Raw genomic sequence first — 23848 nt, 5'->3', positions numbered from 1 at the left:
GGAAACCCACGCAGGCACAGGGAGAACATGCAAACTCCAGGTAGGTAGTGTCGTGGTTGGGATTCGAACCAGCGACCCTTTTTACTGCTAGGTGAGAGTGCTACCCACTACACCACTGTGCTCCCGAAGGCATTGTTAGCCCATATCATGGTCCTCCCGAAGAAGGGGAAAGACCCTTCCAACCCAAGTAGCTATAGACTGGTCTCGTTGCTAAACACCGATATTAAGATTTTGGCGAAAATCAGCTAAAGCCCATTCTGCCTACGGTGATACACTCCGACCAAACAGGCTTCAGTGAGAGAGGCAAGGGACAATTTCAACCGCGCTAAATGCTAATTGGGCGAATTTACAACAGACCGGATCACCATGCCTTCTACTGATGCCAAGAAGGCGTTCGGCAGAGTGGACGGGACGTATCTTCAGGTGGTATTGTTGAGATTGGACCTTGGCCAAAATATGCTTAGGTGGATAGGCTCCCTATATAGTTCTCCGGAGGCTCCTGTAAAGGTAGATGGAACTCTCCGACCCCTTCCCTATACAGAATGGGACAAGATAGGGGTGTCTTCTGTCCCGCTTATATTTGCCTTCACCCTGGAACCGCTGTTAAATATGGTCCGGCTAAACCCTAACATTAAGAGGTTCAGGGTGGCGACGACGGAACATAAGCTGTCAGCCGACGATGTTTTATTCTATGTTGCGGATCCGCTGATTTCCCTTCCCAACATAATGGCTGAGTTGCGGAGATTTCACTCCCTTTTTAACTTTAAAATTAATTATAGCAAGTCGGAAATTCTCCCTCTTGCTATCCCCCCTGCCATGCACTCGCAACTGCAGGCATCCTTTTTCCTTCACATGGTGTAGTTCCTCATTAAAATACCTGGGGATTTTTCTCCCGACTGAGTTTTTACAGTTGTATAGCTGTAAATTTGCCCCCTTGCTTTCCACAATTAAAGCGGACCTACTGAAATGGGATTGCAATACCTTTTTCCTGGATGGGCCAGTATCCTAAAAATGAATTCTATTTCCCTACCCAGATCCTTTTTCGCGGCCATCAACAGTCTGTTTTTAAAGTTTATCTGGTATGGTCGAAGCCCCCGTCTCGCCTTACACACTCTGCAGCGCCCCAAATGGTTGGGGGAACTTGGGGTTCCTTCCATGTGGAAGTATTATGAGGCCATTGCTTTACAGTGGATATTAGACTGGCAGCACCACGCCGCCACCAAATCCTGGGTCCCCCTTGAGAAATTTTTAGCTGGGCGCAACCTGTCTCATGCTCCGTGGCTCCCCTGGGACTGTCGTGGCCTTTCGGCCTTCGTGGCCTCTGTATTGTCCATGTATTGCAGGTTTGGGACACCTTGAATGCTAAGGGGCTGTTGTCGCCGCCTGGGTCCCCACTTGCACCCCTGGGGGACTTCCCATGGTTCACTCCAGGGGAACACCTCTCCTACTTTCGCACATGTGGAAGGTTCATACATGAATGGGGCCTAATCTCCTTGGAATGGCTCCGCTCTGTTTGGTCGATTTTCCAAAATATGAGTGGCACTATAGACAGTTGTATCATTTTGTTCATAGTTTGCCTCCTACCATTAGACCCCCCATCCTCCCTGACCCCGTTTGAGAAACTATGCAAGTCTACAGACCCTGGCCCCCACCCTATCTCAGTGCTTTGAGATGCTACAGTCTCCCGAGTCTTGGAGTAAACCGGTTTATATATGGGAGTGGGAGAGAGACCTGCGGCATACGTTCACTGAGACACAACTAGATCACTTATTAATCTTTTGTGTCAACATACACATACAAAAGGTAGAAATTTTTGTGATTCACAGCATTATAATATTACATATGTACACTGAATTGCATAATAAACAGTTTTTCAGTAATCCTGTCTCCAGTATTCACTAATATGAATTACCATGAACGTACAGTATATAATTCTTATGTATCCATCAGGTGGGTGTGTCCCTATTTTTGTATATTTTCCTCTGTTAGGGTCATTGCCTATCCGGCTATTTGTCTAGTGAAAGGGTTAACGGGCTGCCAGCCATTTATTCCAGATTTTGTAAAAGGTTTTAGTTTTTTTCCTAACTTCGAATGTAAGTTTATATACGGATATCACATCATTGATCAGTTTTAGCCGTAGAGATTTCAGGGATGTCTGTGTCCCCTTCCATGACAACAGTATAGTTTTCCTCGCATAAAAGTGAAGGATGCAAAGGAGTCTTTTGGCATGGGTTGAAATGTGGAGGTCCCCAAAAATTCCCAGCAGGCAATTCTTGGGGTGCAGAATGTTTGGGAGGCCTAATGCCGGTGAGATGAAAGTCCCCACTTCTATCCAGAATTGCTGGACTATTGAGCAGATCCAGAAAAAGTCTGCCGTTTGGCCACAGCCCCAAAAACATTCTGCTGTGGATGTTAGTCCCAGTTTATGCAACCTGGCAGGGGTTAGATAGGAGAGGTGAATAATTTTAACGATGATGCGGTCCCTAGATGATATCACTGATGTTTTATATGTTTCACTAAATTCTGTCCAGTCTTCTTCAGTAAGTGTAGAGTCCATAAGGGTCCATTTAGTTTGGGCCATTCGGAATCTGGGGTTGCTATCAGTCATAAGGGTAGCGTAGTGTGTGGAGATAAGTTTATTGGGATCAGGGTGTCGCAGTACTTTCTCTAGCTGAGGTATAGCTATAGGATTGCCCAATGAGCCAAATTGGGCATGTATAGCATGTCGGAGTTGGTAGTAGAAGAACATATATGAGCATGGTAGATCAAAGTCAGCCCGCATTTGTTGGAAGGATTTAAATCCCTGTGAGTCGTATAGGTGACACAGGTACTTTAACTCCTTTGGTGTACCACCGTTGGGGGTCAGGCAAGGAGTACAGTTCTTTAAAGGTGGGATTAAACCACAGAGGGTTGTTGGGGGATTTTGACCATGGTTCTTTTGTAATGTTAGAGACAATAATTTTAAACAGAGATAGTGAGGTAGTTAGCATAGTTGTACCTGGGCGAGCAGGTGCTTGGCCTCTGTATATGACATTATGTAGTGTCTCCAATGAGGAAGCAATGGCTCCCTCAGTGGACATGCAGGCGTTGACTGCAGCAGGGTGCAGCCAGTTGTGGATATGCACCAATTGGGAGGCTAAATAATATAGATAGAAGTTAGGAAATGACAATCCCGCCAGGTGCGCCGGCAGCCGTAGTGTTTCCAACGCCACTCTGGGGGGCCTACCATTCCACAGAAATGCCGTGAATATGGTGTCTATCCTTTTAAAGATAGATCTAGGTATCTTACATGGTGCTTTGCTAGTATATATAGCAGTTTGGGTAGATAAATCATTTTTAGCACGTTAGCCCTTCCCATTAAATCTAATCCATTGTTTAGTCTGTGCTAGTAGTTGGGTCAGCAAGGGACACAGGTTATTTTCAATGTAGATAGATAAGGGTAATTGCTAGGGGTGCAACGGATCAAAAAACTCACGGTTCGGATCGTTCCTCGGATCAGAGTCACGGATCAAATAATTTTCGGATCAACAAATAAAAAAAAAAAAAAAGACAAGACAAATAAACATAGCCACATGTCCCCCACTGTAATATAGCCAGTCCACATGTCCCCCACTGTAATATAGCCAGTCCACATGTCCCCCACTGTAATATAGCCAGTCCACATGTCCCCCACTGTAATATAGCCAGTCCACATGTCCCCCACTGTAATATAGCCAGTCCATGTCCCCCACTGTAATATAGCCAATCCATGTCCCCCACTGTAATATAGCCAGTCCATGTCCCCCAGTGTAATATAGCCAGTCCATGTCCCCCAGTGTAATATAGCCAGTCCATGTCCCCCAGTGTAATATAGCCAGTCCATGTCCCCTAGTGTAATATAGCCAGTCCATGTCCCCCACTGTAATATATAGCCAGTCCATGTCCCCCACTGTAATATATAGCCAGTCCATGTCCCCCACTGTAATATATAGCCAGTCCATGTCCCCCACTGTAATATATAGCCAGTCCATGTCCCCCACTGTAATATATAGCCAGTCCATGTCCCCCACTGTAATATATAGCCAGTCCATGTCCCCCACTGTAATATATAGCCAGTCCATGTCCCCCACTGTAATATATAGCCAGTCCATGTCCCCCACTGTAATATATAGCCAGTCCATGTCCCCCACTGTAATATATAGCCAGTCCATGTCCCCCACTGTAATATATAGCCAGTCCATGTCCCCCACTGTAATATATAGCCAGTCCATGTCCCCCACTGTAATATATAGCCAGTCCATGTCCCCCACTGTAATATATAGCCAGTCCATGTCCCCCACTGTAATATAGCCAATCCATGTCCCCCACTGTAATATAGCCAATCCATGTCCCCCACAGTAATATAGCCAATCCATGTCCCCCACTGTAATATATAGCCAGTCCATGTCCCCCACTGTAATATATAGCCAGTCCATGCCCCCCACTGTAATATATAGCCAGTCCATGCCCCCCACTGTAATATATAGCCAGTCCATGCCCCCCACTGTAATATATAGCCAGTCCATGCCCCCCACTGTAATATATAGCCAGTCCATGCCCCCCACTGTAATATATAGCCAGTCCATGCCCCCCACTGTAATATATAGCCAGTCCATGCCCCCCACTGTAATATATAGCCAGTCCATGCCCCCCACTGTAATATATAGCCAGTCCATGTCCCCCACTGTAATATATAGCCAGTCCATGCCCCCCACTGTAATATATAGCCAGTCCATGCCCCCCACTGTAATAGCCAGTCCATGTCCCCCACTGTAATATAGCCAGTCCATGTCCCCCACTGTAATATAGACACAGACTGCCTGTTAGTCAGACTCATACCTTGCTTTAGAGAAGCCGCCAAACCCAGTTGGGGGCGGGGTGATGACGTCAGCACGATGCTCAGCGCCGCCGGGTGTACCAAGATGGCCGCGGCTCCGAAGCCGTGGCCTTTCCTAAAACCCGAGGCCGCGGATCGCGGGTGTGCCGATCGGAACAGGTTGGCACGTTCGGATCGCGGATCGGTGACGATCCGTTGCACCCCTAGTAATTGCACTATGACCCCTAAGTATCTGAAAGAGGACGCCACTTGTAGTTTGGAGTCTGGGTGTATTTGTACCGTTGCATCTGGGTCCAGGGGAAAAAGACTAGTCCCAGTTCACCCTGAATCTAGAGTAATCACCAAATTTATATATTTCTAGTAACAGTGACTTTAGCGACTCTGGGTGTCAGCTAGGTAAACTAAAGTGTCATCCGCATACAACTAAATCCACTCATCTATATTTGCAATGGGAAGACCCTTAATCTGTTGAGAGTAACGAATGCGTACTGCCAGCGGTTCCATGGCCAGGGCAAATAGGAGGGGTGACAGCGGGCACCCCTGCCTAGTGCCCCTGGTGATGGAGAAAAGGTGTCTGTAGTGCAAGAGTTAACTCTAATGCAAGCCTGTGGTGAGCTGTAAAGGAGTCTTATCCAGGCAACAACACGAGGGCTGAAGCCATATTGCTGCAGTACCTAAAAAAGATAGGGCCACTCCATGCTGTCAAAGGCTTTACACGTGTCTAGGGATACAATAGCTCGGGTAGGTGTACAGTCGTGTCGGTATTGAAGATTTTGGAATAATCTACGAATGTTCATTCTTGTAGACCTGCCAGGTATAAAGCCTCCTTGATCGCATCTGACCAACTTCGCAACTATGGCATTCAGACGATTTGCCAATATTTTGGCTAGGATTTTAACATCCACATTGATAAGAGAGATTGGACGATATGAGTCACATTTAAGTGGATCTTTGCGTGGTTTCAGTAATAAAATAATCAGGGCTTCCCTCATTGAGGGGGGAAGAATTCCAGCTGTTAGGGCTTCATTATACATTTTAAGAAGAGTAGGGCCAAGTAAGTGCTGAAACTGGGAATACCATTCAGCAGGGAAGCCATCTAACCCAGGTGTTTTATGTGCCGGCAGTTGCGAAATAGCCAGTGCAATTTCCTTAACAGAGAGGGGTGCCGCCAAATTTGTACTGTCCTCTTCTTAGAGGGAGGGCAGTGATATTTGGTCCAGGTACTCACTTAATTGGGAATCTGTGTATTCTGCTCTCGATGAATACAGGCCAGAAATGTCTCCATGATATCTCTAGGGGCGTCACTAATTAGGCCTTGTACAGTCAGAATTCTGGGGATTGAGATGGGGGAGCGTTCAGGTCTGGTCAAATAGGCTAAGAGATGGCCAGCCTTGTTACCATGTTCACATGATTTTTGTGTAGCATGTAACATGCGTTTTTGTGTAAGGTCTAATAAACGGAGCTCATATTTTCTGCGGCACTACTTATAGAACCTTACCCACAAAAGTTCTGTGGACACAGAGATGCAAAAAAATAGCTTTAAGTTATTGACCCAGTGGTACAGAGTTCTGGCCACACTAGCCAGAATTTATCCGGCGGTTCCTGATGTCTGTTGGAGGGGTTGTGGGCTCCGAGGTACCTACCTGCACATGTGGTGGGAGTGCCCGTGGCTTAGACCCTTTTGGCAAGACATCAGGGTCCAGATAAAGGTTATACTGGATATTGATACGAGTGACTCTCCATTGGAGTTTCTGCTTCACCTGCCAGGCACTTGATTCCTGTACATTGGAAGTTGTCTCATATCCCCGGTCGATCTGACTGGATTCGTCTGGTCAATAATATCATGGCGGCGGAGAAATGGATGGGAAAGTGCAAGGACAGATACAAAATGTTTTACAGTATATGGGCCACCTGGATCCATTACTTCTCTGTGTCACAGTTGTGTGGGTTTTTTTTTCTTTCTCGAACATCACGGGACACAGAGCCACAGTAATTACTGATGGGTTATATAGGTATCACTGGTGATTGGACACTGGCACACCCTATCAGGAAGTTCAACCCCCTATATAATCCCTCCCCCTTGCAGGGATACCTCAGTTTTTATGCCAGTGTCTTAGGTGATGGACGTGTAAAGATGTCCTGTGCTGAGCTCCAAAGGGAATATCCTAAGATCCTATACTGGGGCAAGCCAGGCGAACCGGATCCATTCAAAGTGTCTTTTCATGGCCGAATTGAATGGTACCCGGGCCTCGTGTCCGAAGAAACAAGGTTTTACCCGTAATGCTTCTCTTTTTAGAGAGCTGGACCCCGCAGATCAGAAAATGGCTTTAAACTTCCTAATTTCTGGCAAGGTGCTTTACAGGGCCAGAACTGTTGGATCCCCCTACTGATGGGGGCCCCAGTCTCTGACGGTTTTTTCAAACGGAGCCCACCGTGAGAGGTGAAGATTGGGTCTGTGTAAACAGCACCCTGCGGCTGGATAAGGTAAGACGAGATTCCACAGAATTTTTGAGTTCTAGTGGCTTTTCTCCTTTAAGGTAAATGCATGCTATGCCTATTGTGACCACCGGGGGCTGCCAAGAGCACAAACCTACACATGCTGACTCTGTCTCAGGTGTTGTAATCGCTGTTTATGTCCCAGCGTCTCAAGCAGGCTGCAAACAGGTAAGGTGGAAAGGGGGATTTCTCATGTTTGAATGTCCCCCCCCAGGCTAGAGAGGGGCCACAGGGGTCTAGAAAGTGGTTATACCACCCGGGCTCTGCGGCCTAATGGCCACCATCTCTCAAGATAGCCGTTCAGGCAGATCTTGTTCCCCAAGACCCTCAGACAGAGGAGCTCTGGGATAAAGGAGATGAATCCCTTTCAGAGGATCGGGATGGGATGGATGATTCCTCTTCGGAGGATTCAGGTGGAGAGTGACCTTCTGCGACTTCCCAAGAGGAGAAAGTCTTAGTGCAGATCCTCACTGGATTGGTCCGCTCCACATTTAAGTTGCCCATACCTGAAACTGCTAAAGAATCCTCTTCTGCTTTGGGGTCACTGAAACCTTTCCAAGCAGCACATGCTTTTCCTGTTCATACTTTACTTGAAAAGCTTATTTATTCTGAGTGGGATCACCCAGACAAACGTTTTTTTCCGCCGAGAAAGTTTTCAACACTTTATCCGATGGAAGAAAAGTTTATTAAAATGTGGGGAATACCGGCTATTGATGCCGCCATTTCCTCCGTAAATAATAGCCTGACTTGTCCTGTAGACAATGCTCAGATGCTCAGGGATCCTGTAGATAAAAGGATGGAATCCCTATTGAAGGATGTTTTCTCCTTAGCAGGATCAGTGGCCCAACCTGCAGTAGCAGCGATTGGAGTCTGTCAATACTTAAGAGACCATGTTAAGCAGGTCATCAAAGTATTACCTGAACAGCAGGCCCAGGGGTTTGCTAACCTTCCAGCGGCCTTATGCTTTGTGGTTGACGCCATTAGAGATTCTATCGTGCAAACCTCCCGTCTTTCACTGGGGTTGGTGCATATACGTAGAATCCTATGGTTGAAAAATTGGTCAGCCGAAGCACCATGTAAGAAGCTACTGGCTGGGTTTCCATTTCGTGGTGCAAGGTTGTTTGGAGAGGACTTGGATAACTATATCAAGAGAATCTCTTGTTGGGAAAAGCACTCTCTTACCTGTCAAGAAGAAGAGTAAGCGTCCCTCTTTCAAACGGACTCTTTCCCCAGCGCCGGGGGCTTCAGCCTCCAGGCAGTCTCGACGGCCGCCTCCATTGGGGTCCAGAGACAAGAGTCAACCCCAGGGACAAAAGAAGTCCTGGGGAAAGAAGCCTACTAGGCAAAACACTAAGACCTCTGCATGAGGGGGCACCCCCGCTCACTCGAGTGGGGGGAAGACTGCGACAGTTCTCAGAGCTCTGGCACGAGGACTTCCAGGACAGATGGGTAGTCTCCACGGTAACCTTAGGGTACAAGCTGGAGTTTCAGGAATTCCCTTCTCCTCGGTTCCTCAGATCAAATGTTCCCAGAGACCCAGAGAAGAAGCAGTCGCTCCTTCTAGCGTTAGAGCGACTTTTGTCGCAGGAGGTCATTATGATAGTTCCCGCAAAGGACCAGGGATTGGGCTTCTATTCCAACCTTTTTACGGTCCAAAAGCCAAATGGGGATGTCAGGCTCATTTTGGACTTAAGGGATCTGAACCGATTCCTAAGGATTCAATCCTTCCGCATGGAATCAATTCGAACAGTAGTTCCCACCCTGCAGGGAGGAGAATTTCTGGCATCAATAGACATCAGAGATGCATATCTGCATGTGCCCATTTTTCCTGCTCATCAGAAGTTTCTGCGCTTCGAGGTAGGAGGGCACCATTTCCAGTTTGTGGCTCTGCCTTTCGGGATAGCCACTGCACCTCGAGTGTTCACAAAGATCTTGGCTCCTCCTCTGGCCAGATTAAGGGCTCAGGGTATAGCTGTCATAGCATACCTAGACGACCTGCTCTTGATAGACCGGTCGGTAGCCTCTTTGAATGGAAACTTGAGGACCACGGTCAGGTATCTAGAACACCTGGGTTGGATCCTCAACTTAGAAAAGTCTTTCCTAAAACCAGTAAGAAGACTGGAGTATTTAGGTCTGATTATAGATACAAGCCAGGAGAAAATATTTCTACCCACAGGCAAAGATCACTGCTTTGAGAGAGCTGATAATGACAGTAAGGACCAAGAAGGGTCCCTCAGTCCTCCTTTGTATGGGGCTACTAGGGAAGATGGTGTCTTCATTCGAAGCAGTTCCCTATGCTCAGTTTCACTCAAGAATGCTGCAACACAGTATTCTGTCGACCTGGAACAAGAAGGTTCAGGCATTAGACTTTCCGATGCACCTGTCGCATGCGGTGCGTCAGAGCCTCAATTGGTGGCTCATACCCGAAAACCTGCAGAAGGGGAAATCCTTTCTACCGGTTACCTGGACGGTGGTAACAACAGATGCCAGTCTGTCAGGTTGGGGAGCAGTTCTGGAACAGGCTGCGGCCCAAGGGGTGTGGTCCAAGACAGAGAGGACCTTACCCATCAACATTCTGGAGATCCGGGCGATACATCTAGCTCTAAAAGCCTGGACTATCAGGCTACAGGGTTGTCCGGTCAGGATCCAGTCCGACAATGCCACAGCAGTGGCTTATGTCAATCATCAGGGAGGCACCCGGAGCCGAGCTGCTCAAAAAGAGGTGAACCAGATCTTAGTCTGGGCAGAGATGCATGTGCCATGCATATCGGCAGTTTTCATCCCGGGAATAGAAAATTGGCAGGCGGACTATCTAAGTCGCCAGCAGTTACTTCCAGGGGAATGGTCTCTGCATCCCGACGTCTTTTGGGCCATATGCCAAAGATGGGGGGTTCCAGATGTAGATCTCTTTGCATCCCGATTCAACAAAAAGATAGACAGATTTGTGGCAAGGACAAAAGATCCTCTTGCATGCGGGACGGATGCGTTGGTGATTCCGTGGCATCGGTTCTCACTGATTTACGCATTCCCGTGCTACTACCACGACTCCTTCGCAGGATCAGGCAGGAAAGGAAGTCGGTACTTCTGGTGGCCCACGCTTGGCCCAGAAGGACTTGGTATGCAGAAATAGTAAGGATAATGGTGGGTTCCCCGTGGACCCTACCGGTACGCCCAGACCTGTTATCTCAAGGTCCAGTGTTCCATCCTGCCTTACAAATGCTAAATTTGACGGTTTGGCTATTGAGACCCACGTTCTGAAGAGTCGTGGGCTCTCCGGTCCTGTCATATCTACCTTGATTAATGCAAGGAAGCCAGCTTCCAGGATGATTTATCATAGAGTCTGGAAGGCTTATATAACCTGGTGTGAATGCAGAGGTTGGCATCCCAGGAAATATGTCATAGGTAGAATCCTTGATTTTCTACAGATGGGATTAGTGATGAAGCTGGCCTTGAGTACCATCAAGGGCCAGGTTTCTGCTTTATCAGTATTATTTCAGCGGCCACTTGCTTCGCATTCTTTGGTCCGAAACTTTATGCAGGGGGTGATGCGTCTTAATCCTCCGGTTAAAGCGCCCCTAAACCCCTGGGACTTGAATTTGGTCCTGGCTGTGTTACAGAAACAGCCTTTTGAACCAATAAGTCAGATTCCTTTGGTCTTGTTGACAAGGAAATTAATTTTTCTGGTGGCCATCTCTTCTGCTAGAAGAGTATCAGAATTAGCAGCTCTTTCCTGTAAGGAGCCTTATTTGATTATACACAAGGATAGAGTGGTACTACGCCCTCATCCTAGTTTTTTACCGAAGGTGGTTTCTGATTTTCATTTAAACCAAGACATTGTTCTACCTTCCTTTTTTCCAGATCCCTGTTCTCCGGAAGAGAGATCTCTACATTCGTTGGATGTAGTAAGAGCAGTAAAGGCCTATCTAGGGGCAACTACTCAGATCCGCAAGATGGATGTTTTGTTTGTGCTGCCAGAGGGTCCCAATAGAGGACAGGCAGCGTCAAAAGCTACCATTTCTAAATGGATTCGACAGTTGATCATTCAAGCTTACGGTTTGAAACAGAAGATTCCTCCGTTTCAGATCAGGGCACATTCCACAAGGGCTATTGGTGCTTCTTGGGCAGTGCATCACCGGGCCTCTATGGCTCAAATCTGCAAGGCTGCAACCTGGTCTTCAGTTCATACATTCACCAGATTCTATCAGGTGGATGTGAGAAGGCATGAGGATATCGCCTTTGGGCGTAGTGTGCTGCAGGCAGCGGTACAGGGTCCTCAGGTCTGATTGCACCCTACTTGGTCGTGGTTCCCCCCCCCCTCTCAGGTAGCATTGCTCTGGGACATCCCATCAGTAATTACTGTGGCTCTGTGTCCCGTGATGTTCGAGAAAGAAAATAGGATTTTTTAAAACAGCTTACCTGTAAAATCCTTTACAGCCCCTCTTCTAATACACTATATTGCTTGGCTACAAAACTGAGGTATCCCTGCAAGGGGGAGGGATTATATAGGGGGTTGAACTTCCTGATAGGGTGTGCCAGTGTCCAATCACCAGTGATACCTACATAACCCATCAGTAATTACTGTGGCTCTGTGTCCCGTGATGTCCTTCGAAAGAAAAGGATTTTACAGGTAAGCTGTTTTAAAAAATCCTATTTTTTTTTGCCTCTAGACTATGTATGCCCTGGTTGATGGTACCGGAGAACAGTTTTTCATACAGACCCATGGAATATATGTTCTCTTAATGTTCCTAATTTCAGATAAATTTATTTTTTTTAATTCCTCTTCCCATGTCACAATTGGTGCACTGCTCATGGTACTGTTTATGGTACTGTTTGTTGGTGTATAGCCCTGTTTTGATACCTGGGTTCTCACGCACAATCCCCCAGGTTGTAAGGGTATAAATAAGATGGAGTCTTATGGTTACAACTGTGTGTACTAAAGAGTTTTCTGAAACTAATGTAATGCAGACTGGTGATTCATGGTTTATTACCCTTTTGTTGTATACCCCACACACACACACTCTTTTACTGAATGTCTCCCCTTTCTATGTGAAAATTAAAATAAAGATTATATAAAAAAAAAACCCAGATCTCTCCATTAAAAGGACCGGTCACGGCCTATGCTATCACAAAGGATGTTATTAATCCCTTGTGATGGCAATAAAGTTGATGAAAAAAAAAAAGATTGGTGTAAGAAAAAGGAATTTAAATAATAGAATGAAAATTTTTAAAGCGCCTCCATCCCTCTGTGCTCACACGCAAATGGGTCCTGTACCCTTCTTGCCAAATCTGTATATAGGGATGTGAGACGAAAGTTTTTTTGTTTTTTCTGAATGCTATCCCTTCCAGAGCAATATAGTACAGTTGTTGTAATGATGATCTGTTGCTGATTTGGTGTGATGATCCAAAGGATATTCCTAGTTTTGTGGATTTGGTGAATAAAATGGTGAATATTCACCTTTGAATACAACAAAGACAATATCAGTTTTTTGGATGTTGCTCTGGAAGGTGATGGCATTAGTGACGATATTTTGTACTGAAACATGCCGAAAGGAGACCTCAGGTAATTGTACAGTTGCCATCCGTATCATACAATAAAAGCTATTGCAGTAGGGGAATTTCTATGACCTATGAGGATAGCTTTGAGAATGAAAATGAAGGGGGAACATAAAGTGCAACTATACATTACTTGCATTATTCCTCGCTCCCTCTGGCTTCCTCCCGGCTGCACAATCGGTCCCCAAAAACTGTTTCTTTTTCCTGCTTCATCAGTCACAAGGACTCTTAAGTATTGCAGGTGAGAATGCTGGGGGTCTGCCTACAACCTGGGGCACTGGAGAGAGGAGAAAAGTGCCATCTTAAAAAGATAAGTATAGTTACCTTTTCTCTCTCCCCTAGATGTAATAAGCATCTAACCCTTGAAGTGTGGAGGGAAGCCTCCCATTGCATGGATCATTAAATATTTTTTGCGGAGTACAGTGTTAAAGTGGATGCAAACCCTCACATACCCAGTGAAGTGAACAGCCTCAGATACACAGAGATGAAACAAATCCTCCTACATAAGCTTTATATGTATATCTGCTATCTTCAGCTTTTATATACGGTTTAGAAAGTGCACATCTTCCTCATTCAGCAGTAGCCGTGTAGTGTTGGATTACACTCAGAGACAGTTGATTGAAGGAAAGGCACACACCCCGTCCACATAGGCAGAGACTTTCAGAGCTCTGCTGTGAGTAGAGCAGTTTTCTGCTAATCTATTTATAGCACCCACCCTGACACAAAATTCAGGCTGCATTTATCACGTGTCGGAGAACTTTTGTCAGAAGTTATCAGGCTGATACTAGGACGGAGCAGGAGAAAGCCACAGGACTTAGTGCTCTGAAGAGAGATGAGAAAACACTGCAGATATATGTGCCCAGCTCAAATTTCATCAATCGGGTTTACATCCACTTTAAGGTCCAATTTAAAATGCAGCGGTACTGCAGCCATACTGCTGCTAAAAAACATACAATTATAAAGCACAGCAATGTGCTTCATAAATGTGCTTGGTCCTCTGCTTGCTTCAGGACTCCAAATTCCCCCTGCCTCTAACCACTTCCCGAGCACTGCACGTCGGCACAATGGCAGCGGTGGGCAAATGGGCGCACCTTACGTCCCCTTTAATTGGCGGGGCTAGCGGGCACGCGTACAGTGTAACTGTGCCAGCGGACTCAAAGTCCGCTGGTATCCCGGCGATCATGTGACAGAGCCGCAGATCGGGGAGATGCCTATGTAAACAAGGCATTTCCCCGTTCTGCCTAGTGACATGACAGAGACCACTGCTCCCTGTCATCGGGAGCAGTGATCGCTGTCATGTCAGTGCTAGCCCCCCCCCCCTACAGAATTACTCCCTAGGACACACCTAACCCCTTGATTGCCCCCTAGTGTTTAACCCTTCCCTGCCAGTGTCATTTACACAGTAATCAGTGTATTTTTATAGCACTGATCACTGTATAAATGACAATGGTCCCAAAATAGTGTCAAAAGTGTCCGATGTGTCCGCCAAAAATCGCAGATCTCTGTCATTACTAATAAAAAAATTAATAATAAAAATGCCATAAAACGAATCCCCTATTTTGTAGACTATAACTTTTGCGCAAATCAATATACGCTTATTTTAAAATTTTTGCTAAAAAAAAATGTAGAGAATACATATCAGCCTAAACTGAGGAAAAAAATATATTTTTTTTATATATTTTTGGGGGATATTTATTATAGCAAAATAAAAATATTGCTTTTTTTTTTTTTTTTTTCAAAATTGTCGCTATTTTTTTTGTTTATAGCGCAAAAAATAAAAACCGCAGAGGTGATCAACTATCAACTACTCAAATTTCGTTTGGGTGTAACGTCGCACGGCCGCGCAATTGTCAGTTAAAGCGACGCAGTGCTGAATCACAAAAAGTGCTCTGGTCAGGAAGGGGGTAAAATCTTCCAGGGCTGAAGCGGCTAAACACCCCCCCTGCATGTGAGCTTATGTATCCATGTACACAGGTGTTTAGAGGCAGGAGGAAAAAAACACTGCCAGTGCACCCAGGAGCAGCGGCGTTTTGCCAGAAAATGGCACGTTTAGTGCTTGAGCGTTAATTCATTTCAGTGGGCAGAATACATGATTTTTCTGGCCAATGAAACTTAATGCTGAAACGCTTCACGTGTCTAAACCTGTTACACACTTGTGTGTAATGTGTCAAGTTTTTTCTGCCAAAATGGCCCTGCCAGGAGGAAATACATCTAGGAGAGAGAGAAATGTCCAGTGTGCATGAGGCCCAAAAAAATGGAGTGTGTATGGTGTGGAGGTTGGGCTGGCTACCTTAAACAGAGAGAACTCTCTAGAATACTGAAGACTAATGTAGCCTGCATTTTCTAAATGGGTCCCAAAATGTAGGCCTGGATATGGAGTAACCTTGCAGAGTGTAACAGTGCAGATAGCAATATCCACTCTCTGTTATAAATAAGCCCCTTAAAGTGGTGTTCCGGCCAAAATTATACTTTTTAAATAAAAATATTCCAATAATACACAAGCTTAATGTATTCTAGTAAAGTTAGTCTGTAAACTAAGGTCTGTTTTGTTAGTTTATAGCAGTAGTTTTGTTATTTTATAAACTTACAGCAGGCCGTGGCCATCTTAAGTGTGGGCATCTGAAGCCAGACTGTATTTCTTCCTGGATCTCATCCTTGCAGATCTCTCACATGCTCAGTGCAGCACAAGCAGTGTAATAGGTTTCAGGTCAGGTTTCCATAGCAATGACAGTGTCAGAGGAAGTTGCCACCCCTTCCCAGAAGGCATTGCAAACAGGAAATGATGCGATGGGCCACGGCCAGGGAGGAGGAAATGAATACAGCAGATATACAGTAGGTGCTGAGAAAAAAAATTTAAAAATATCCAATTCGTTCACAGTGCACAGTTTAGTGAGGGATGCTGAAGAGTTGTAAAAGTGGGTGGAACTCCACTTTAATGTAGGTTTTGTTAGGAAAAACAATATAGAATTTGATATTTTGGGGCTGGCTTATTCTGAAAAAGTGAGGTTTGTCGGTTCAGACATTGTGCCCCCAAATCTGTGTAACCTTTATGTCATACACCCCCCTCATTAACTAGTTGCCGCGCCGTTTTGCTAGGACATGGCACAACCCTGGCTCTTTAACAATGTGATCGGCTGTGTCCAATCACAGCCGGTCACATGTAAACACGGAGATGCCGGTAATCAGCGCTCCTCATCACACACTGACAGTGTGAGGCGAGGACAGCCGATCAGCGGCATCTCCACGCAGGGGGACATCTATACATGTAATCAGGGCACTGATTACAATATTTTGCCAACAGTGTCACCAATCAGTACCCACAAGTGCAAACAATCAGTGCCCATTAGCGATGCCAGTCAGTGCTGCCCATCACTGCTGTCAATCAATGCCCATCAGTGTCGCCTATCAGTGGCCACCAGTGCCGCCTATTAGTAGCCATCAGTGCCCATAAGTCCGACATATTGGTGCCTCCTCGTCAGTGCCACCTAATCAATCCCCATAAGTGCCACCTCATCAATGCACACCAGTTCAGCCTATCAGTGCTGCCTCATCAGCGCACATCAGTGAAGGAGAAAAATTACTTGGTTACAAAATTTACTAACAGAAACTAAGTAAAAAAAAAAAATATTTTCCAAATTTTTGGTCTTTTAATTTATGTACAAAAAAAAAACAGCAGTGATTAAATACCACCAAAAGAAAGCTCTATTTGTGTAAAGAAAATGATAAAAAATTTGTTTGGGTACAGTGTAGCATGACCGCGCAATTGTAATTCAGAGTGCGACAGTGCTGAAAAAGGAAGGGGGTGTAAGTGCCCTGTAGGCAAGTGGTTAAAGGGAGGATCTGTTGACTATAACAAAAAAGAGGTGTCTTGACTATAACCTTCTGTTTCACAACTGTGCAGGTGGCAGAGGACAAATTAAACAGAAGAAGAAAACTGTACCACAGAAGGTTACGATAGCTAAAATCCCTAGAGCAAAGAAGAAATATGTGACAAGGGTATGCGGTTTAGCCACGTTTGGTAAGTATAAAGTTCTGTAGATTTGATGTTTTGCTTATATGCTATTGCTGACTATGCTACAGAGTCACTAACTTTTTTTTTTTTTTGTACAGAAATTGATCTTAAGGAAGCACAACGATTTTTTGCTCAGAGATTCTCCTGTGGTGCCTCGGTGACTGGGGAGGACGAAATCATCATTCAGGGAGACTTTACAGATGATATTATCGATGTAATACAAGAAAAGTGGCCAGAGGTAATTCATACAGATCAGAACCAGGTGTTTTGACTTGCATTAGACTTCCTTTAAAGCGGTTCTAAAGGCAGAAGATTTTTTTTCCTTTAATGCATTCTATACATTAAGGTAATAATAATCTTTCTGAGGGTACAGCTACCCCTCCAGCCTACCTTTAATACTTACCTGAGCCCCATCTCGATCCAGCAGTGCGCACGAGAGCAGAGGCTCTCCCAGGACCCTGTCCCCTCATTGGCTCACACAGCAGCGGGAGCCATTGGCTTCTGCTGCTGTCAGTCACAGCCAGTGACCCAATAAAGGAGAGGGCGGGGTCGAGTGGCTCTGTGTGTGAGAAGGGACGATGTCCATTCACAGGAGCGCTGCTCCAGTGCTTCCATAGCAAGAGGCTTGCTATTGGGAGCACTTGGCAAGGGGGAGGAGTCAGGACCGCCAGGGGACCCAAAAAGAAGAGGATTGGAGCTGCTCTGTGGAAAACTATTGCACAAAGCAGGCAAGTATGTATTTTTTTTAATTTATTTTTTAACCACTTCAGCCCTGGAAGGTTTTACCCCCTTAATGAACAGAGCATTTTTTGCGATTCAGCACTGCGTCGCTTTAACTGACAATTACGCGGTCGTGCGACGCTGTACCCAAACAAAATTAACGACCGAAAATTTTGAAAAAAAATATTTTCAACTTTTTGTTATAAAGAAAATCCAATAAACTCAATTTTAGTCATACATTTAGGCCAAAATGTATTCGGCCACATGTCCTTGGTAAAAAAAATGTCAATACGCGTATATTTATTGGTTTGCGCAAAAGTTATAGTGTTTACAAACTAGGGTACATTTTCTGGAATTTACACAGCTTTTAGTTTATGACTGCCTATCTCATTTCTTGAGGTGCTAAAATGGCAGGGCAGTACAAACCCCCCCCCCCCCCCCAAATGACCCCATTTTGGAAAGTAGACACCCCAAGGAAATTGCTGAGAGGTATGTTAAGCCCATTGAATATTACATTTTTTGTCCCAAGTGATTGAATAATGATAAAAAAATAAAAATAAAATTTTTTTTTACAAAAAGTTGTCACTAAATGATATATTGCTCACACATGCCATGGTTATATGTGGAATTGCGCCCCAAAATACATTTAGCTGCTTCTCCTGAGTATGGGGATACCACATGTGTGAGACTTTTTGGGAGCCTAGCCGCATACGGGGCCCAGAAAACCAAGTACCGCCTTCAGGATTTCGAAGGGCGTAAATTTTTGATTTCACTCCTCACTACCTATCACAGTTTTGAAGGCCATACAATGCCAAGATGGCACAAACCCCCCCCCCCCCCCAAATGACCCCATTTTGGAAAGTAGACGCCCCAAGCTATTTGCTGAGAGGCATGTTGAGTCCATGGAATATTTTATATTTTGACATAAGTTGTGGGAAAATGACAAACATTTTTTTTTTTTTTTTTTTTGCACATAGTTGTCACTAAATAATATATTGCTCAAACATGCCATGGGCATATGTGGAATTACACCCCAAAATACATTCTGCTGCTTCTCCTGAGTATGGGGATACCACATGTGTGGGACTTTTTGGGAGCCTAGCTGCGTACGGGCCCCGAAAACCAAGCACCACCTTCAGGATTTCTAAGGGCGTAAATTTTTTATTTCACTCCTCACTACCTATCACAGTTTTGTAGGCCATAAAATGCAAAGATAGCACAAACCCCCCCCCCCAAATGACCCCATTTTGGAAAGTAGACACCCCAAGCTATTTGCTGAGAGTATTTTTCAGCTCCTTTGTTTTCGAAAATGAAAAAAGACAAGAAAAATGTTTTTTTTTTTTTTTTTTTTTTTTTTTTTTCTTCAATTTTCAAAACTTTGTGACAAAAAGTGAGGTCTGCAAAATACTCGCCATACCTCTCAGCAAATAGCTTGGGGTGTCTACTTTCCAAAATTGGGTCATTTTGGGGGGGGGGGGGGTTGTGCCATCTGGGCATTCCATGGCCTCCGAAACTGTGATAGGCAGTGAAGAGTGAAATCAAAAATTTACACCCTTAGAAAGCCTGAAGGCGGTGCTTGGTTTTCGGGGTCCTGTACGCAGCTAGGCTCCCAAAAAGTCTCACATGTGTGGTATCCCCGAACTCAGGATAAGCAACAGAATGTATTTTGGGGTGTAATTTCACATATTCCCATGGCATGTTTGAGCAATATATAATTTAGTGACAACTTTGTGCAAAAAAAAAAAATTTTCTTTTTCCCGCAACTTGTGTCACATAATAAATATTCCATGGACTCGACATGCCTCTCAGCAAATAGCTTGGGGTGTCTACTTTCCAAAATGGGGTCATTTGCGGGGGGGGGTTGAACTGTCCTGGCATTTTATGCACAACATTTAGAAGCTTATGTCACACATCACCCACTCTTCTAACCACTTGAAGACAAAGCCCTTTCTGACACTTTTTGTTTACATTTATTGGTATCTCAGGGAATGTAAATATATCCCCTATGGTAGAAATAGGTAGTGACAGGTAATCTTTTTTGAAAAAATTGGGGTCTATTAGACCCTAGATCTCTCCTCTGCCCTCAAAGCATCTGACCACACCAAGATCGGTGTGATAAAATGCTTTCCCAATTTCCCAATGGCGCTGTTTACATCCAGCGAAATCTAAGACATAAAATGCTTGTAGCTTCAGGTTTCTTAGGCCATAGAGATGATTGGAGCCATTCTGGTCTCTGATCAGCTCTATGGTCAGCTGGCCGAATCAACGGCTGCATTCTCATTCCCTCCTACTGCTTGTAAAAGCAGTCTAGAGGGTCATTAGCTGCTAGGATTGCTTTTACATGAAAGCCGACCACTGGCTGAAAAGAATGATACCAAGATGATACCTAAACCTGCAGGCATCATTCTGGTATAACCACTTAAAGTCCAGCAACATACCAGTACCTTGCTGGTCCTTGTTGGGCATATATTGTAAACTTTTTTTTCATGCAGCCTGTGGGCTGAACGAAAAAAAGAGATTGATCGGTGGGTATGCCCACCATTAGAATACCTCCCTTCATCCACCCACTTCTAATGATGGGCATATATGCACCGTTTATATATGCCGAAGCATTGGGGCATCCTCCCGCAAAAGGTAGGAGCAAATCGCTCCTCCGCCTACTGCTGCCCCCACGCTTCGGCATATATGCTGAAGTATGTAACTGTGGTGGTGAAATCACCTCGACAGCGCTGGAGTCACGGCTTTATGTATCGTGGGAGCAAACGCTGTTGCTGTCAAGATAAATCCGCGCTGCAGCTGAATGGCGTACCTGAAAACAAAAAAATTGTTAAAACACAGTAAACTATAAAAAAAAATACATACCTGAAAAGCAAACATGATAAAACATAACAATAAAACATTGCAGAATAGAATACAGTAAAAAAGAGCAGAACAATAGAAAGAGAGAACAATAAAACAACAACAAATTTTTTTTTTTTTAAATTTTTTTTTTTTTTACAACTGTAACTTTTAAACCTGTAACGGTTCCAGGTTTGGGTCTCTCACAATGCGATGGCATCTTGGGAGACCCTGTGAAAGTGTGCTGTACCCTATGCTAAAACTCAACTAGTGTATGGTAGCGCTCAAAACATTCACCAATGCAAAGACCAGGATTGCCAGGACAGGAGGGACAATAATAGCGGGTGTCACGCCTATATCCGCGCTGCAGACACGACATTTTCTTTGGGGGGCTCGTTGGGTAGGGGTACTCGGGAGGACGTAAGGAAAATGCCTCTCATGCAGCCGGCTTACTGCATTTGGTTGGGGAAGGTGAGGTGGAGCACTGTCTGGAAACAGAAGGGCTCTGACGATCTCTTCCTGGAATTTAAGGAAGGATCCAGTCCGTCCTGAAGCTCTGTATAGCATATGAGCGTTCAGCAAAGCCAATTGAAATAAGTATACAGACACTTTTTTTGTACCAGTGTCTGGCCTTACGGGCAACTAGGTACGGCGCCAACAACTGGTCGTTGAGGTCCACCCCTCCCATATTTTGGTTATATTCGTGGATACAGAGGGGTTTCTCCACAACACCAGTCACCGTAGTAATTTGGACCGTCGTGTCTGCATGAAGGGAGGTAAGAATGAAAACATTCTTATTATCCCTCCACTTCATACGAGCAAATTATTACACCGCAAGCAGGCTCTCTCCCCCAGCCTAAGACTGGAATCTACAAGCCGCTGGGGAAAGCCCCGGCGATTAGATCGCACGGTGCCACATGCTCCAATTTGATGATCAAAAAGGTGACTAAAAAGTGGCACGTTCGTGTAATAATTGTCCACGTACAAGTGGTACCCCTTTCCGAATAAGGGTGATACCAAGTCCCACACTATCTTGCCAGCGCTTCCTATGTAGTCAGGGCAGTTTGTCGGCTCTACGTGACTATCTTTGCCCTCGTAAACCATAAAACTACATGTATAGCCTGTGGCCCTGTCACAGAGCTTATACATCTTGACCCCGTATCTGGCACGCTTGCTGGGAAGGTACTGTTTGAATGACAAGCGGCCAGAAAATTTAATCAGGGACTCATCAACGCAGACAACTTGATGGGGAGTAAACAAGTCTGCAAAACACTGGTTTACGAGGGGCCGAATTTTGTGGAGCCGATCGTATTCAGGGTCTCCACGAGGACGACAGAGTTCATTGTCATTGAAGTGCATGAACCGCAAAATCTGCTCGTATCGTGCCCTGGCCATGGAAGCAGAGAACAAGGGCATATGGTGAATTGGGTCAGTGGACCAATATGACCGCAACTTACTCTTTTTAGTTATGCTCATGTTGAGGGAAAGGCCCAGAAAGATCTTAAATTCGGAGACCGTAATTGGTCTCCAATCTCTGGCAAGGGAGGACTGGGGAATAGTGGCGATGTGTTGACCAGCGTATAAATTGCTTTGGTCCACAATAGTTCTATAGAGATCTTTGGTGAAAAACAGTGAATAAAAATCAAGTGGCGTAAAATCAACTGTTTCCACCTGAATTCCGGGTGTGCCAGTGAATGGGGGAAGTACGGGTGCTGCAGAAGTGGTGGGTTCCCAATTAGGGTTGGCGAATGCAGCAGGAAGGGCACTATGGGCACGACGGGCCTGTGTTCGTCTTCTTGGTGGCAGCGAGACACTACTTGTGCTTGCCACCTCGCCAGCTTGAACTGCACTTATGGGACTCGCCACGTCACCACGTGATACTGCAGTGCTGGATGTACGACCAGGGTGTACTAGGCCGCTGGTGCTTGCCAGTTCACCAGAAGGAATAGCGGCGCTAGTACTTCTCTGCTCCATACGAGGGACCTGCGGTTCTTGCACTTCAAGGATAGAAGAAGTTCGGGGTCTGGTACGCCTGACCTTGGCAGGGACCACAACTCCTATCTGTCATGGAGCCGCTGTCGTCTACAGGATCGTATTCTGAGCCTGAATCTGACAGATGAGTGACTTCCTCTTCACTATCTGTCTTGCTCAGAAACGTGTAGGCCTCTTCACTAGTGTACCTTCAATTTGCCATTTTGGGCTCTAAATTTAGGGGTACACTAGTGAGACTCACAGCCACAAAAACAGCATATGGTCTTCACTGCAGCATTTATTCTTGAAATGATACATTTTAAGGTTATCCTCTGCCAGTGAATTGGTGTTAAACCTGTCCATGGATCCTGCTGTTGAATATATGGATTGGTGGGGTACTCCCTGTTTCAGACATCCCCTCCCACTGATAGGATTTTTTGACATATCACAGCCTAGCTGTGCAAATTGAATGCTTTTTCTGTGAAGTGGTGAGGCGATTGGCAATCAGAAGTGAGGCATGTGGACAGGTTTTCAATGTCATCTGTAAGGCTCGGTTCACACTGGAAACGGCTGCGGATTGCACATGAACACTGTGCGTTCCTGTTCTGCGTTTCAGGGACAAATCGGGGTCAAATCTCTCCTGAATTTGGCCCTGTAACGGAGCCAAAAATGCGTTTCTGTGCAGGCCGCTCCGCAGCCGTCCCAGAGATGTGTGAACCGGCTCCATAGAGAGCCGGTCACATTCTCCTGCAATGCGAAGAAAAAAATCTGCATCCAATTTACATAGGTGTAAACCCAGCCTAAATGGTGAAAAGCTCTGTTTTGTTACACACAGTCTCTATTTGGTAAGGTGATGAAAATCCTCTTTCTCTTGACAGGTTGACGACGAAAGCATTGATGACCTCGGAGAAGTAAAGAAGTGATCTAACATCGTGCCTGTTACATTCTAGACAATATAGCCAAAGTGAGCGAGGATTCAAAGAGCTTTATGTGTCCTCAGTCAAACGTTACTACCCCGTTCATGGCATCTGTCCCACTGTAGAAAGCAACCCTTTGGTTTTTATTTTTAAATGCTGAAGTTAAGGTAACCAAGTTCCTTCATGCAAGCGCATGATATGTGTTTAGATTAATAAAAATGGTTTTGGTCATTACTGCGTAATGTCTGCTTCTTTTGTTGGTGCAGAGTGTTGAGATCTGAAAGAAGATGAAACATCACTTAATAGCTGACATAATTTATTTTTCATGTTTATTATTTGTCTTTGACATTCATATGTTTTCTTTTTTTTTTTCTCCTGTACTGTCTTGTAAATTAACCTGGGACATATCTTTTTCCTTACTATGCTATCTAGTGAGCAACTAAATTGTACTAGGCATGGACTTGTGCCCTGCATACTTGTTTTCAG

At 45.1% G+C, this 23848-nt stretch overlaps 1 protein-coding gene across 2 annotated transcripts in view; it reads left to right on the top strand.

Annotated features, from left to right (window-relative positions):
* DENR (density regulated re-initiation and release factor) overlaps positions 1-23593 on the top strand; it is a 45614-nt gene extending 22021 nt beyond the window's left edge. For both annotated transcript variants that reach the window (XM_073627523.1, XM_073627534.1), the window contains 3 exons: positions 16806-16922; positions 17015-17154; positions 23324-23593. In XM_073627523.1, the coding sequence (XP_073483624.1) occupies positions 16806-16922; positions 17015-17154; positions 23324-23368 (302 nt within the window). In that variant the 3' untranslated portion in view covers positions 23369-23593. The remainder of the gene's footprint in view (positions 1-16805; positions 16923-17014; positions 17155-23323) is intronic.
* Positions 23594-23848: the final 255 nt, after the last annotated feature.

This window comes from Aquarana catesbeiana, linkage group LG01 (assembly GCF_042186555.1).
Source record: "Aquarana catesbeiana isolate 2022-GZ linkage group LG01, ASM4218655v1, whole genome shotgun sequence".
Classification (NCBI taxonomy): Eukaryota; Metazoa; Chordata; class Amphibia; order Anura; family Ranidae; genus Aquarana; species Aquarana catesbeiana.
Note: the sequence above shows the minus strand (reverse complement) of the source record. Positions and strands in the feature narration are given on the sequence as shown.